Source organism: Gallinula chloropus (genome assembly GCF_964237585.1).
Source record: "Gallinula chloropus genome assembly, chromosome: 1".
NCBI classification, from domain to species: domain Eukaryota; kingdom Metazoa; phylum Chordata; class Aves; order Gruiformes; family Rallidae; genus Gallinula; species Gallinula chloropus.
The window spans coordinates 73,242,221-73,259,861 of NC_140085.1; the positions used below are offsets into that span (position 1 = coordinate 73,242,221).

The 17,641-nt window shown below is 38.3% G+C and overlaps 1 protein-coding gene across 1 annotated transcript in view; it reads left to right on the forward strand.

The window, feature by feature from the left end:
* EFCAB6 (EF-hand calcium binding domain 6) overlaps nucleotides 1-17,641 on the forward strand; it is a gene marked incomplete at both ends in the record, with an annotated part of 113,958 nt that overhangs the window by 32,007 nt on the left and 64,310 nt on the right. Inside the window, 7 exon segments of the mRNA XM_084268656.1 lie at nucleotides 3,926-4,039; nucleotides 4,312-4,435; nucleotides 10,836-11,006; nucleotides 13,167-13,238; nucleotides 13,394-13,483; nucleotides 13,753-13,805; nucleotides 17,260-17,427. Coding sequence (XP_084124782.1) covers nucleotides 3,926-4,039; nucleotides 4,312-4,435; nucleotides 10,836-11,006; nucleotides 13,167-13,238; nucleotides 13,394-13,483; nucleotides 13,753-13,805; nucleotides 17,260-17,427 — 792 coding nt within the window.

The following is a 17,641-nucleotide window of genomic DNA, read 5'->3' on the forward strand; positions in this document are numbered from 1 at the left end:
AAAGCCAAAATATCATAGGAGTGGATGTTTCTGTGGCTTTTGGTTAAATCTAGACCAGAATAACTCCCGATTAATCTTTTGTACTCAGAAACCAAAAACTGTGAGAAGAAAACTGCCAGAATATACTTTATACTTGTTGGCAGCAGTGCCAAGGGCATATGGCCAGTCAAAGAGAAAGGAAGAACAACTTAACTCTTACACAGCATCCTTACTCCAAAATATTACTTGAGCTTACAACAGGACAAGGCACCCAAATCATACCATGTGAGGAGGCTGGTAACCAGATCACGCATTACTGCTTAATGATTCCACAATTTATAGGTTATCTGTTTAAATTGATGGAAGAATAGAATCATCTATGTAAATAATCAGTTGAGCTATTTTTTTCTTTACATGCACTAGTTAGCTGTAAAGAGCTCAGTGCAGATATACATTTTACAGCAGCAGGTGCTGTATGAGAGTGTCATCTGCAGTAACCATATTGCTTTGTGCATTCAGCAGATAAATCTGATTTGCTTCTAGTCATGCACAGTGTGATATAACAATGAACGACCATTACTTTGTCAAAAATTTGCTATTATATTTTTTTTCAATTCGTGTCACTCCCTAGTTTAAATCTTAAAGTAAATCTTACTCTTAGGAACAGTTGCATAATAGAAAGATTTCTACATGTATTCTTCCGCTGGAGCTTTCCCTAGCATTTGAAAAATATAGTGGCATTTTAATGATGCTGTAAACAGGAATGTTCAGGCCTATATGTGCCGTATCTCTTAGGTTATATTTCTCAGACAATGTAATTCAAAAGATCCACCAGGTGAATGGAACAGCAAAAGTTCCTCATAATCATCTAAAACTAATAATGAAGTTACTGCAACAAGATCAAATACATCAGAGGCAGAGCCTTGAGGTGTACCTCATTCAAAGGATGTCATTCATCTGACTCCCAAACTCCCTCAATTCCATCATTTCTACTCTTGAAAATCCTTTTGCTCAGAAGTAAAACTTTGTGAACCTGAGATTATATTAAGAGTTGGATAAACTGAAGGAATCAATTTCACAATGTTTCAGCATTCGTACCTGAGAAATATTTTGATTGTGGTGTGGAGTTGTGCTGTGGAATGTGTCCCTCCACAGGTAGAGCCATGTGAGTGAAGGGTATTCTTCCTGATAGCTGGGAGCAAATCATACATGACAAGTATGAAGGCTTTGCCAGTGGAGGGCCTGACTTCTAAGACTCTTTTCTAGTGGTGACTGCTGAGATTTCTAATTGATGACTTTTATTTGTGGTATGGGGTAAACCATTGTTCTCAGTTGGTCAGGACTTTGTTGAACCTAGTATCAGGTAAAAACACAAGGACAGTTTTCAGAAGCAGAAGTAGTTTTCAGCTTTTTGTGTTGTGCTCATGCTTCACTTCTTTATGGTTTGTATAAAAGTATCATATGCAAAGACCCTGATGGTTAAAAATGTCTCAGTTTTATAAAGGATCACTACAGGATGTTGCATCACATGGTTTAGCTGGGTATCCATGTTGTTAAAGCTCTAATTGGTCAATTCTTTTGGAAGTACACTCTTTTGCACTTCGATATAATCATAAGCATATGTCCAAAAAGCCATGCAGGATTTATTTTCATTACTTTAATAAGTTAGTTGGCCTACCATAGTAGATAAAGTGTTGGATTACCACTCACAAAATGTATGCATTTTTTCTGGCCCTTACAGTGGAAGATTTCTTCCTATGTCTCAGTGATTCCACCTGTGGCATTTAAACATTGTACAGCTTGAAATCTGAAGGCCAGCATTACAACCATAAAGAGGGACTGCTTTAAAATAAAATTAAAAGAAAAAAAAAAGCCAAAATGCTTCTTCAGTTTTTATTCCCACTGACTTAGCTTTGTCTAAATAGGGTTTTCTTCAATTTGATGCATGAAACTTAAGGCTGGTGTTTTCCCCTGCCATGCCTCCTCCCCCCCCACTCACTGCAAGGGCCTGATTCACCCTTTTCCATGATAAAAGCTGCAAGAGGAAAGTGCTGTGCTGGCCAGCCACGGACAGAACTGGAAGAACTCCACAATCCATTACCCTTCTGCAGAACAGGGGAAAACCGCTACACCTTGTGGACTGCTCAGTGGCACCACAAATCATAGCTAGCAATGCCAGACCATCACACATCCACATTAGTATTTCTTCCTATGTTCCCTTCAGCTCCCAGGATTTTGGCAATTGTCACTGCCAAAGTCTGAGAGGCGACTGCAGGGCTTCTGAGCGAGGAGGTGGAAGTGGAGAGGTCTGTTGCGCTGATTGACGCAGCTTTGGCTGGTTGCTCATATTCAGTGCAGAATTGCTCTCTACAGTGTGATTTCAGTGATTTAGTAGACCATAGACATTTGAGTGTGAAGGGATCTCAGTTGGGGGCTCAAAATAACAGTTGTTACCTCGGCCTTAATTTTAAAGATCATCTGTTATTTCATACTGTTTGTTTCAGATTCATTTATCTAAGACAATAATCAGATATGAAATATCTCTCCTTCCCACAGTGGTTTTTTTTTAATAACCTACCCCTCAATGGTATTGTTGGTGAAGCCCCTCCTGCAGGGAACGAAATGTCTCCCCTAGGGAAGCCCGAATGCCAACTCTGCCTCTCTCTTCACTCGCTGTGAGTCCTGGGCCCTTCCCAGCCCCTTCCCAGGGCTCTGGTGCAAATTGTGCTGCTTGTGCCATGGGAGATGCTCAGCCTGTGAGCCTCTGAGCCATGGTGTGTGCATGCTACTTGCCCACAGGACCACTGTACAAAGTCAGGTTCCCTTCCCCTATATAGCCCATGCTGTCAGGTTGCACTCACCAAAAGCCTGAATGCTGTGATTCTTGTAGCTTTGGGTTTTAGCACCGTTGGCTGAGCTCAAGAAACTGCTGGGTAGTCCAAAAACTGGAGCTTTTTTGTAAAAGATCCAGGAAGTCTTGCATACCTCTGACTGCATTTGGAAATTTTTTAGCTTTGTCCTATGCATCCTGGATTAGAAAATGCTCTAAACACCATCTGCCACCATTTTAAGGAGCATTAGGAGTTTTAAAAGCTTTTCTGAGATGACTGAAGTAGCGAGTCAGCACGTTTCTGCTAATATGTGAGGGGTGTAATTGCCTACAAAGCACCATCTGAAGCAGGACTGCATTTAGCCATGCTTGTTGGAGCTTTCTGCAGTAGCATTGAAACTAAGAGGTGCACCAGTGGTTTGGGCAGGTCATAGGAACAGGCCTTTCTTGATTTTAAAGTCATTATTCATGGAATATGATACTAGTTAACTTCCCTGGGTTTTTAACAGGTTTTAACTCTTCTAGTACTGTTGAGGTTTTCAAATTTGGAAAAAGTGAACACCATAACAGTGAAAGAAACCCCAACATGCTATTCCCCTTAGTTCCTGTACTGTTATGTGTAAATAATGAGAAGGGACGCATTAAATACTACCTCATTCTAGACATCTGTAATGTGAATGTCTACGCCTGAACTGCTCCTCCTAGACTCCATTTTATAGTCACTGGAGAGAAACAACGGGCTGGATTCATCTAACCAGTTTTAGATGTCTACTTTAGGCTGAGATGAATCCTGTCCTGAAAGTGCCTGTTTCTCGCCAATGACTATAAAGGGAACGTAGAGTGACTCGCTCAGGTGCAGGCGTGTGCATTCGGTTAGATGAATCCTCGCTCGGGGTCTAGTTCTTCCACAGCTAGACATTTGGATCTGAGAAAATAAGTTGGCTCAGTTTACATATTTAGTAACAAAGAAAAGCTATGCAAGCTTACTCTAATTATGAATGTTTCACACATTGATATTACAACGATGATGCGATGTTCTAATTAAAAATTCTTCTTGGAATGTAGAGTGTTTTTATAAGAAAATCTCCTAAAACTGTTTTCTGCTTTAAAAATCAGATTTGGACTGAAAACCACAGGTAAAATTGCTTGGAAACAATTTTTAGGAAAATTCCAGGATCCAGGGAGCACCTTTGAAAGCAGGCAGAAAATTCCTATGAGAAAATATATTAAGTAAGTAGGAAGTTCCTCTCTTTATGTGAGTAACCTCTAGTATACACATTTATTGAAAATAAGACGTGTATCCACTCGATGGTCATCCTTGATTAAATTCAGTTTAAAAAATCTTTTGACATTGCTTTCTCTATGAGCATTGTTATTTTGAATTCTGTCAAACTCTGAGTCTCAATTAGGTGATTTATTTTTCCTGCTCGGAGAAGAGCATAATGAGCAAAAGAGAGGGAGACATGAAAGCATTGCAAAGACTGTCTTTTTTCCCCTTGCAGAGTAAATCCAGCTCGAGGAGACGAAGCTTTCTCCAATGACACTGTTCTTCAGAAGCTGCGCAGATATATCCAAGATGTTTATCCATCTCTAAAGGAGACATTCCTTACACTTGATGAACTAAGAGCAATTATCTTTAGGTGTTGCTTCAGTTAACTACTCTTACAGCTAAATATTTGTGTCTCATATCTGCTTCAAAGTCATCTCATACTCGCCAGTCTTTGTTTTCCATTACTGCAGCATGCAGAGACTGCTTTTCAAGTTTCTTTAACATAGATATGTGCAACTGGGGACTAAATAATCTGTAACAACCTCTCTGATAAAAAAAATTATTGACCTCCTACAATTTCACTGGAAGACATGTTGGCCAGTTCTTTAATCATCCCTGTGGCTGCCTTTGAACCCCTGCTAGTCTTTCTGTGTATTTCATGAAATGTTATGACAGAAATGAGAATTGGTGCTCTCACAGAAGTTGCACTGGTACCAGAAAAATAAATAATATAACTTCTTGGATAGTGTTAAGTGTTCCCCTGTTTCTACATCCAAGGATTGCCTGTGTCCCTCTTGCCTAAACATCATACAGGCAATTTATTTAAACTTTGATTATATAGTATGGCCTGCAAATCTTTAAGATTAACTGTTCCTTATAATTAAGATGACTCTTCTATTCTGACATATTTTCTCCATTTCTCATTGTAGGACTTTATTAGAAAGCTTATCCTTTGCTTGTGCTTATTCTCAGTTATGCTGTATCAGTGATAAAATATCTAAAATATCTTGATCATTTTGTCATTCTATTATTCTTTCAGTCATCTGATGTTTTAATGTTTTTGGGGGCTTTTTTCAGGTTATTTGCACCTGCATGTATGTATATCTGTATATAAATATATCTACAAAGAGAGCTCTGTCTACTCTCTTTATACACACTCACACACAAAGACACATGTGTGTACATAAAAAGGATGTGTAGCACAGGGCTACTAACAGACTTAGTTGAGAATGAGTTATAATCTAGAATTTCTTTTGTAGATTCCCGTTATCTATCACACCTTTTTTGGTATCTGCCGTTTGCATCCTGTGGTGGTTTGACCCTGGCTGGAGGCCAGACACCCACCAAATCTGCTCTATCACTCCCTTTTTCAGCTGGACAGGGGAGAAAATATACATTGAGAGCCTCAGGAGTCGAGATAAAGACAGGGAAAAGTTTCTGGCTGCTTCTTGCAGAAGCCACCTCTACAACCCCCCTTCTCTACCAGAACATTGCCACATAAAACCACAAGACATCCATAGTGCTTCATTTCTTAGTCAGAATGGTGTGCAACTGGGCCTAAGTAAGGTATACCATCGCCTTGGGCAGCAAACTGCCCTAGGACTGCAGCACAGGCTGCCTGTTTTGCTTCTGTCAGAGCCCTGGACAGCCCTATCAGCAGCTACTTCCAAAAGAGGGATACAGATGTGTTAATTTCCAGCTGCTGACATCCCTGTGTTGACTGCTGCCATGCTTATATTATTGTTGGGCATTATATCTTGATTGTGCAGGGTTCATCTCTGGCTCCACGTTCCTTCTCCCCACTCTTTCTCACATCCCCTCATTGCCTACCGCAGTCTATCGTCAAGTGTGGTAGCTCTTGGTAAAGCTCATTTCCTTACTGGTAAAATGAAATGCAAGATCTATTGGCTTTGACACTTAATGAAGGAGGAATGGTATGAAAATTGTTCAGTCTCATGTGATCAACACAATAAAAGTCTTCTGGGATGTCATTATTCCTTTTCTCACTATGACCTGCATAGTAACATTCAGCAAATACTATTCTCCAACTCAGCTGCTGTATGCAATAGCTCAACAGAGCACTGATCTCATCAGTGAACTCATTATTAATGTCTAAACATGTGTGAATTTGTACCATTCCTAAATATTTATGTAACTGTGTGAGTGGGTTTTCAGCTGTTATGAAAAACCCACAGAAACTAAGTACAGGCATTTCCTCATGTTAATAAAAGTGAGTTTCTTGCTCTTCTTTTTTTTTAAGGAGATAGAAATAGTTTGGAACTTCAATATCTTCTGTTACAGGACTTAAATACCTTAATGTTCTTATCTAAAAGTTTTTATTAGGTTTATGCATCAGACTTCTGATTTTTCATCACATCACCGCTGAGCACACAAGCAACTGCTTGGTCCTTTTTTCTTCCAATTGATTATTTTCTGAATTGTTCTCAGTGGGTTGGAGTCTAAAATGCTACTGGACCCTTCCTGTTAATTCATATTCTGAAAACAAAAGCTTAAACTAGTAGCAGTGCTTTCTAATGTGCAAGCTAGAAATAGAATGTTCCCTGTAACTGTACAACAAATTTGACTTTAACGGGTTGAATCAGATTGATGTTTTATAAAAGGATGAGTGAAACACCCTTTGTTGTTCTTTTGTGACCCTTGCAGTATTTTGTGATTTACTTTAAAACTCAGATCCTAGGAAAAATAGTTATACAAGTGTTTCAACAGCAACGAATTAATAATAAAACAATTTCTCTAGTCTTCTAGAATGTCTTCAGCAAGTTCCTCCATATATTCTGAAACACAGAAACAAAAAGGCATTAAAAATATTTTGAGAGGGCAATTTTCAGTATAAATTAGTCGAGCATTTGTGGTATTTAAATTCAATTTCTATTATTACTATATATTCTTATTTGTATACATTTCACCATGTGGAATGCGTTGCTTGATAGTTCTTGTTCTTGATTACATGTGGTGTCCCAGTCACTTGAAGCACTGCCAGTTGTGTCATTTGAAGATGTGACATCATAGTTTATTCAAAGTCATATTGTATCTCCTGCAAATTTAGAAATGTAGAATTTCAGTATCAAGTCATAATTTTCCCCCTGCATTATTAAATTGTTTTTATTCCAGTCTATTTTTTAAAAAAGGATTGTTCATCTCATGGCAAAGGAGTAGTGTTGGAAAGCCTCCTAACTTAAATTCTTATTTAAATGCATCAGATTCATAAGAGAAACCAAAATGTTTTCTGTCCTGTGCTGAAACTTGGCATTGGGTACATTTCAAGAGTGTTCCCAGCACTGTACAAGGTTTAAAGGAACACAGTTAATGCAGTTAATGGTTTTAATATTATATCTTAATACTACAGAACATTAATGCCTATTTATCATGATACGCTGAAGGAGCCCAATTGGTTGGGATTGACATTTCAATTAGAGATAAGTATTGAAATGTGCAGGATAAGGCTGCACCTTAATCTGAGATGCAGCATCTTGGAAAAGAAGGGAGATGTTTTGTCTACGTCCAAATATACTGGGTAGCCATGAATATACATCCCCACGGTCTCGGTGCACACAGGAGAAATTACAGACAAGGCAGATCTCTTTTGATGAAGGGATAAAACACATAAGATAGGTTAGGTTAATGAGAATCAGAACCATGCAGTACTTATTATAAGATCACATTATATAATATAAACAGGGAATGCTATCGTGTAATGGCAAAAAGGCTTGTGTTTGCAGTTTGTCATTTGATGGATGGATTGTAACTTAGGCGTGACACAGACAATGTTGAGCCTACTGTTGCGCAGCTCTCTCCAGTGCCAAAAGTAACTTTGTCTGACTTCTCCTAGACTTCAGTCCTTAGTTCTGGAATATGAGCCTTGGACAAAGAACTGTGTCTAACCTCACCACCAGCTCTGCAGCCCTCACAATGTACAGAACTCTGCTGAAATGCTTTTCTGTCAGTTTTGATGGAATGTCATGATATGTATGTCCCGTGCACCAGATTGCATGATCAACCCTTTAGTGGGCAAGCTGGATTTTTTTATTGCTTTGATTTGCTACATATTGCACTTCTTAAATTGTAGACTGTATTTCTGAATTGGATGAGCAAATAATGGACTGAAAAAATTAAAGCTCTCAGTCTGGTTGACACAACCAAAAGGAGCACTGGGCATATCTTCAGAAGTAGTATTGGCATTTTTTATTAGATGGTTTTATATAGATGATATATCACAATTTCTTTCTAATATAATTACATAAAAACTGTTCTTTTTAGCTCTGCAGTATTTCATCTATATACATATATAGATGACCACAAAAAAAAAGAAGGAATTCACCCAGCAATTTATAGGAAAAAAAATCAGTTTCAGACGTTGCATCGTTGTAGATAATAATAACGCCTACAGCATTCAGGCCATGATTCAGTAAGGCACTTTACTACATGATTTTGATTCATTTACTGAACTGGAGCATTACTGAATGAAATTGTTAACAAAGGCAGAGGTATTTGAGATGGTAGAAAGACAGGCTGAAGAAAGAACTATTTAATCCCCAGCATCTAGAGGCTCCCACAGTGAAAGAAATACATGCAAGAATGGTTTATATTTATACATAACATTATGGGGTTTTGTTAGAATAGACCAGTACATCCCCAGTTGCATCACTGATGCTGGACTGACTTAGATAATGATCTAGGCAATAAAATTAAATCCTTGGGAATAAATAAAATTAAACTTGCAAGGTGGCCAAATAAGCAATTTTAATCTGCGTAATAAATCCTGATGCAGTATATCTTAACTTTCCCATATTATCTAAGGTTTGAACAAAATACAATTTAGTTTTATCATAGCAGATATTTCATCTTCATGGGTAAGACCTAGTCATTCTGCACAATTGTTTCTTGTGAAGTACCAGCTATCTTTGTGGCTTCAGTACCAGATTCCCTAACTTATTTACTGAGGGAGGTAGGTATATTATCAGGTTTTGCTTCCATATGATTTAATGCAGTGACAACAGTCTCTAAAGAAAATTCAAATACAGGATAGTAGTTTCACAAGACCATTATCTTTTGATTGCAAAACTTTAAAGTATTTCCCAGACCAACTGATGAAGTAAATAATTGCTCATCCTCTATATTATTACTGCCACCCTGGATCTCTGTGGGGGACTAAAGGGAAACAGAATTTTCTTAGGGTGAATTTTATGAACAGAAAGATATTTGTCTAGTGCTTAGCCAGGAAAACTGAATCACTGAAGGAACTATTTACTCCTAATTTTTTCTGTTATTGTTCCAAAGCCTCTATTCCACTCTTTCTTCTTTCCCCCCATTATCTCTCCTCAGGTTTCTTTAGAGAAAATAAAGAAACAATTAAAAAAAAAGTAAAACTTCAGGAACAAATTTAAAATTATAAAATGCAATAGACAAACGTGGAAAAGAGTGGTATAAACCCATATTTAAAATTCTTCTACATGAATTATGAATATTACTTTCTATGGGAACTGAGAGAAAAACTATGCCTTCAGTGTAACAAAATAAAAATACCCAGCTTCTGTTGCATTAACACATCCATCTCCTGTTACCTTACACTCTAAATGAGTACCCACTGGCACGACAATCTGGCAGGACATCAGACCCTGGATAAAGATTCTTCTTGAGAGCTGATTTGCCCACATTGGCCAAGTCAAGAATGCCAACAGACCCAGCCTAGCAGCATAGCCAATTTAAAGGATGCATACTAAGATGTGTGGGAAGAATGAGAAAAGAAAGTCTAAAATGTCTTGGAGTGTCTAAAATGTCTGAAATGTCTTGTCTCAAATGCTTTGGATTAACACACCACTGTGAAAAGTCAGAATTTCTCAAATCTTACCATGTACTTATAATTGCATCTTTAACTGAAATCTCTGATTCAAGTATGAGCACAGCATTTAGTCTGGCTTTACAAACTGTGATGGCCATGGATCACATCTGAAAACTGCAGCCCCAGGAAAAGCTGTGCTCAGACATAAAATGTTTATTCGAGGTTTTGCTTATTGTTCTCAAGCTAATCATGAAGAAAATCCTGGCACAGATGAGTGAGCACTGATAAATGTAGGCTCATGTGCTATCTATGAATATGCTAAGAGCTATCTTAGGATCTAATTCACAGATGTCACTTGATGGACTTTGGCACAGACTTAAGGCAATGGTTGGGATACGTGATAACGGCAACTTAAAATCAATCACAGAATCATAGAATATCCTGAGTTGGAAGGGACCTATAAGGATCCTCAAGTCCAACTCCAACTTAGTCCAACTTAGACTTGACTCAATTGAGTCATGTCCACTCAGAATAGCAGCTCTTCAGTCAGACACAGTTTTGTGTGAACATTGATTCCAAACCAGGTACGGAACAAAATGCAGGTGATAAACTGACCTCAATGTGAGCTGGTCTGAGCAACACAAGGTTACGTATCCATTCACTTGTGGCACAGTTTGCCATGAAGCTAAACCATCCATCCCAAGGTGATGGAAGGGTTATTGTGGTTCTGTTCCCATAGTTTTAGTCTTCCACCCAGGAAATGTTGCAGTTGTATGTTCATTGGGAAATGGAGTTCAAGTACTGGATTCAGTACACGCAGACTATTGTAACAGCAACAGTGAGCTTAGCTATTATGGGTCAAGATGATCTTAGCAGTGTAGAATGCATGTTAGAATCAGCGTTGCTTTAGCAATCGTTTGCTCTTTGCTATGCATGCTTTCTTTTCCTTATCTTAGAAACGAGATGGAAAGATCACAAGAAATGACCTCCATCATCTTTTACGCAACTTGGTGTTTCAAATGACAGATAAAGACTTCCAGGAGTTAATTGAGAAAATTGATCCAGAACAGACTGGCTACCTTGACTATCATGAATTTTTAGACTTGTTTGAAGAAAAAGAATCAGTAGTAAGTGTTTACTTATAATTCTCTAATAATCTCTTTTATAATGGCTGTAGCAAAATGCTGGGTTCTATTTTGGTAAAATATTATGCTCTGCATACAGTTTTTAATCTAAGTTATTAAGTTCACATTGTTTCCAGCAATAGAATAATCAGAATCAGCACTTTTAGACTCTTCTTTCTAAAGCATCAATTGGAAAGCAATCTCACGGTTACTAGAGGTTTTTGAAAACTCCAGCAGAATCTCTAGCTCATGCACGTGTGTACTGCAGAGGAGGAAGAGCAGTAGCACTTCTTAGCTTTCGGTTGTCACACCTGTTTGGCTGATATTTTGCTGTTTCTTGGTTTATCTGTTATTCTTTATAATATACATTGTTTCATAATGTATGCTATATACTGCACAGATGTTGCATGTTTTCCTGAGTACAGCTTTGACATCATTTGAATTTGTAGTAGTTTTATAGTGTTTTCCTTCAGAACCATTCACTAAAGGTGCAGAGAGGTTATATCCCGCAAACCATAGTCAATATTTCTGTTCAGTATGTCTGTTTCCTTTGACAGGAATAAGTCAATACTTTTCTGCTTGCCAAATTATTCACAGAAATAACCTAAGCTGCAGCTTGCAAATCTACTTCCTAATATTAAGCAGCTGTTCATAATTTTTCATAATTGTCAATATCAAACTTCTTTTAGGTTTGCGTTAGTATGTCAATTGACTAACTTCATATTTATCTTAGTCTCAGGTAGTCTGGGTGGTGTTTCTGAGATATATCAAAGGAAGCCGTGGTGTCAAGAGATACTCTAGACTCACAGAAAGCAGGTCCCATTGAACAGCCCTGAATGGTGTGCATTTCTTTGAAACACTTTGATGTTAGGAGCTGAAACAGGCTGCTTTCCACTCTGATGGCTCCAACAATAGCAACATTTGATGCAGCAGCTCAAGTCCCTTCCAGCTGGTTTTGAGTGGAATAATGGTCCGGGTGAAATTCTGGGGCAAACTTTAGTAGTTGTAAAATTAACATGCAGGGCAAAATGCAAATGCTGGCAGCGATTGTGCACACTGGAATTTATAGTTTAAGATGGTTAGGCTCATATTCAAGATGTACTCAGATCACTACCCATTTTTATCATTTGAAGTAAGATTCTCAAATGAAGTAAAGGCTAGTAGGAGAGAAGGCAGGTATAGAAAATGTTAAACATCACATACTATTGTCACCCTGGGATGAAACACCACCAACGAGGACACAGAAGCCACACATGACCCCGGTGGCTGTGGTTTATTACTTTGAGAATGATTGTACCCTGAGGAGTAGGTCTGTTCTGGACTCTGTGGTTGGGTTTGTACCCAGCTCTTGATGAAAAGCGGCTGCAGTGAAGCCTGAGTATCTGGGAATCTTTTTGGTTTGTGTCCTGGCTGGTGATGCCAGCTCCATCAATGTGGCTCATCCTGTAAAAAAGGCAGATTACAGGTTGTACAAAAGAAAGAGGACAACTTTTTTCAAGAATTCTCTTCATTTTTATAATTTCTCAGGAATGATTTGGTCAGAGGAATCTGAAAAGCAGCACTGGTCAGGATATGGAACTAATCTAGGCTCCCAGACAGCTAGGACAAAACAAGGGGCATCTCCACCTCCTTCCTCTCACCTGAAATTTTGCACATTACAGGGCTTGGTCAAATCTGCAGTTCTGCTGAGGGGTTTTTTGGTCAAAATGTGATGCTGTATTTGTTACTTATCAGAACCTTCTGGTTTTAATGCACTCAGTTTACAAATGAAAAATACTTCTAGCTGACAATGCTGCATACAGATCCTAAAACAAGTTCACTAAACCAGATTTTGTCATTATTTTCCCCTCTGCAACCCATTGTCTTCAAATTATGCCCTGAGTAAGCTGAGTGCCACTTGCAATTCATTCAGTCCTAGTGGATTTTGTTTTACGGGACTGAGGGGAGAAACAACAGTAAAGGCTCAGTGTAGTTATCGGGCAGTAGACATGCCTCCTCAGTCTCATAAAGCAGCAGATCCATGAAGTGAGGTATACCCTCTCTTCCCGTCAGTTTTCAAAACAAACATTTTCAAGGGTGAATTTTGGGCCTGATGTTGCATCGTGTTTTGAAATTATTGCACTAAAAATTGTTTTAGTTGACCTTAACTTTGTTTTAAAACAGATGGCTCACAAAGAGCTTAATGGAACAAAACAAATAAAGAACCATGCACTTGTTGTTCTAGCTTGTGTGTCTGTCTAAGTGATAATTAATGTTCAGTAAGTGTTGGTCTTCCAACTTTAGATTTGTCATTTCAGTACATTTTTTCATGTGATAAGGCTATCACAGTTTAACCTCGGGGATGCTTTTTTTTTTGCCTTCCCTGCATGACTAATTCATTCGACTGTTAGGTGGAGGAGATTCTTTCACATAAAATTACAGAAAATTGGGAAGATTTTCATAAGGCTTTGCTGTCCTATGATCCTAAGTGTACTGGCACTGTTAACAGAAGTCATCTAAAGAAAGTCCTACAGATGTGTTGTCCCTCTTTGTCCGATGAGCAATTTATGAAATAAGTTGATGATTGTAACAGATTTAATGTAATTTCTTTTCTTACCGTATCTTTCTTCCTATCTTTTAATATGACAGCTATACCAGGAGGCATTAAGTATTTTGGTTTGCCTTAAGCGTATAGAAAAGAAAAGGTCAGTGGAAGAGATGCCCTATTCCTCATGTGATCAGCTTGTAAATCTCTTATTTATTTTCATAGCAATTTGATGTTGGAAACTCTTGTGAATTTGACATTATTTCAGCATTTCAAAGGTGAGACAATCCTTTTCTACAAAGAAACAATGATGTGTTGGAGATCCAAGACGTTACCTAACATTATTTAGTATTTCCAGCACAATGTAATACAAAATTAATTGTTATGTCTTTCTTCAGTAGAAACTGTAAATGTTGTAAGTAAGAAGGAATTGAAATCTAATGTTGTCAACATGAAATCTCATTTTCAATGCGAGCAGGCAGCCCAAAGTGGGGAGTCAAAAGAGCTACAAGCATGGGGAGCATGGGGTCAAATCATCTATGTCCAAAGAAGAAGGAATTGTATTAGGTATTTTATTGCTATAACATTTCAGTCAGGTTATAATCGGGTCTAATCTACTCTCTCAGGAGCTCTAGTTTTCTCTGCTTACAGCCACTGACTTTCAGAAAGATGTGGAATTCTTTCCTACCTTTGAAAACATAATAGGAAAATCAAAGAAATCAGTTCCAGTCTGACCCTTACAACCCAGTGTCCTGCTGATCATTGTGTGTGAAGAGCAAACACAACAGCATCAATAGGAAATGGCTTTTGGAAAATAATCTTTGATACTGAAATATGAATGAGCATGAGCGTGATCAGTAAAACCAATTCTACTGTATGCATTTTCCTTTCTATAAATGTCTTAGAGAAAACTTTGGATGCTATGCATTGGGTTCATAAAAGTCATGTTCCCAGCACAGTGTGTTATAACTATGTGCTTTCATCATCTGTCAGTTTTATAGCCCTGTGTTTTGTAGTATATAATCAGTGGTCATTGATCATGAACAAGTAATTATCCTTTGAATTACCTGGGACTCAGCAGTTATACAATTTTCTAAATAATGTTTCTACCATTATTTGTGTCAATGAGAGATCTGTGCCATAAGAAAAGTCAGGAATTGCAGCCACTTTGAATTGGAAAGTGGTCTTTACTTGAAATTCTAAACATTCCCTATAAGATAATAATGCAGAGTAAAGCACTGAGAGACAAGTTGTTAAGGCTGAATTAATTCTTCATTGTGGTCAATGGCTGTTCTGTTTTTGTTTTAAAAGGAGGCAAGGTAAGCTGTATGAGATCAGTCTAGCAAAGTGCTGAACACTGAGGCTGTGATCTAGGAAAGCCCAGGAAGAACTGAGTGTAATACTTGTAGGATTTCTGCTACGGTGAACGCTGAGCACATTTGAGCATTTGCATTATTGAAATGTGGCACTGCTGAGAAGTGTGGGTATCTGTGCTCAGCAAAGCGAGACGTGCAACGCTATAGATGGGATGAGTTTGCAGTCTCCTGATAGGAATAGCATCTAAAATACACATCTAAAAGATAAGGTTTGAATGCCATTGTCAAAGACATTCAGAGACATACTGTTTTGCATTTGGCACGTTCAGTCCATGAAGACAGGGTCTCGTTCACACCATGTTATTAATTCTTCTGTAGTAAACAGAAGGCACCTGTTCTTAGCAGTATCATCCATCAGGGTCATGTTCCAGAGAGGTGGTGACCACACTGAAGAAGAAACGTAATTCTTGTAAGATGGAGAAAGAATTTATACTCAGATGCAATAGGTGGCCTACTCAATTGGAGAAGAGTTTGGTTTTAGGATAAATTAATAACAATATACCTAATGAAGTTAGAATGGCTCATATATTTTGAAAAATGCCCTTTGTCGTGATCTACTTTTAGAGTTCTCATTCTATGATTTAGCCTGATTCCTTACCTGTTTTCACTCACTATTTTTCACTAAATCTCTCTTTCTTTGTTTCAAATGTGCAATAATTTTAATGTTAATCTTATTTAAGACTATCCTAGGAAAATGTTGTGGATTATGCAGAGAAACAGTGGATGGCACTGTTCATTCGCTGCTCTGAAGTGGTAAGAAATGCCAGGTTTAAAAAGGCTGTATTTTAAAATAATAAGCAAAAAAAAAAAAAAAAAAGTAATTGACTCCTCTAAATGCATACACACTGGGCTTAAGACTATCACATCTGTGCTGGGAATGTCATAACCAGATTGGGGATTTAGCACGGGTGCTTTAAGGGATGCAGGGTTTTTGAGTAAAAGGTGATGAAGTGACTGAATTACATTCTGAATTCCAGTGGTTCGGCTACATCAGTCTTATTTATTTGAAATGATACTTCTGCTTTGGGGGGCTTCTACTATAATTGGACTTTTGCATTGATGTGACTCATCCTGAGGCACTTGAGGACAATACTGCTATCGCTGCAGCAGAATAGCTGGCATGCTTGTCCCAGATGGCTTCCTGTGAGATGACATTCAGACTGGGGAAAAGAGGGAACAATTTTTAAGGGCATTTGGAAGCCTTTTATGGATTACACTCACAAAGCAGATGTTGCTCTGCAATGTTCACAGCCATTTTCTGTGGAAGGCTACAGTTGTGTTAGCTGAGCAGGGCTTCACAAATACTAGAAAATGGAGACTCTTTCCCCTCCCTCTCACCCCTCTGACGCTTTCTTCCCTGCAATGTATATGACATGGATTATTATTCTAAAAAGAAATAAAAACTTTGATTTTTTAAAATTTTTCTTTCCAGAAGGGAGTCGAGGCACTTGACATATTATTTACCACAGGTGGTTTTTTTTTTTTACTGTCATTCTAAATAGAATGGGCACTTGGGATAAGCAGAGTGCAGAGGATGCCATGCATCCCCAGCATGAGGGCAGGGTCTTCTGCTTTCACCCAAGAATGCCCCAAAGCTTTACAGACATGAATGAAACCCTGGAAGGCTGAACAGCTCAGCGAAGCAGCAACACAGTGATGACAAGGGCTCTGATTCATGAGCTCTGCTAATTTATACAGCAGTGATTTAAGAGGGCAATTTAACAAGCCCAGGGAACTACTAACGTGACCTCTTCACTGGAAGTTACCCCCAGAATAACAGAAGGTGCTGAGCAAACAGTGTGTCTGCTCCTGGGCTGCTAAGGTTCACGTCCAGGATTATTAATTTAGACTGCCAGAGTTTTAATTTTATTCATATGCCAGGCAGCAAGTTAAGGTAAACAAGGGTTTTCATTCATGATTTCTGACAGATTTAGTTGTGCAATGGCTGTGATCTTAGCTCCTTCTTCCACCAGTGCAGCTGAATTTGACAGGTTGGTGTTGGGTGAGCCAAGTTTCTTCCAAGTTTCTTCTGTGTAATTCAAGTGTTAGTCACTCAGGGTATTCACAATGGATAACCATAGGTAGGGGATGCTTGTGTCCTTAGGCTCCTTCTAAAGAGTCAATGGAAGTCTTCCAGGTAATGATGCAGTGTTTAAGTTAGGTCCCTGCTTTCTCTGTAGGCTACAGAAGGAGCCAGGAAAGGCTCCTTTCCAGTGCCTAAGGATAGCCTTCTGAAGAATGCCCTTAACTGTATATGGAAAGGAAATGTCTTACTTTGATCATCTTTGCCTTAAGACATTCATATTGTGAGTTGTTCTTAACCTCACAAATTACTTTAAATTCTTATTTTATCCAGGTTATGCTATAAATACAGGGACAACTCTTCTGATGGAATCTTTTACAAGATGCTTTTGGATAACTTAAAAGTTGCTATTCTTTCTGGTGACTTAAATGGTATCGGCTCGAATATATCAAAGGAAAAACAACAAAGAAAAGAAAAAAGGCAAACAGAGCTTTCAGAAAGGTACTGTTATTACAGACAATTTTGTATTTAATGTAAAGAAACAATATGTATAGAAAGGAGACTTTCAAATAGACTGAGGATACACGCTGTTTTTCTAATGGTAAGTACTGTCCTGGGCTGATCTCTCCTTTCTCAGAGATATATTCAAAATTGTACAACACTCAAAGCTTTGCATCAGGAGAGAAATCACATGTGGACCATTCATCAAAGACTC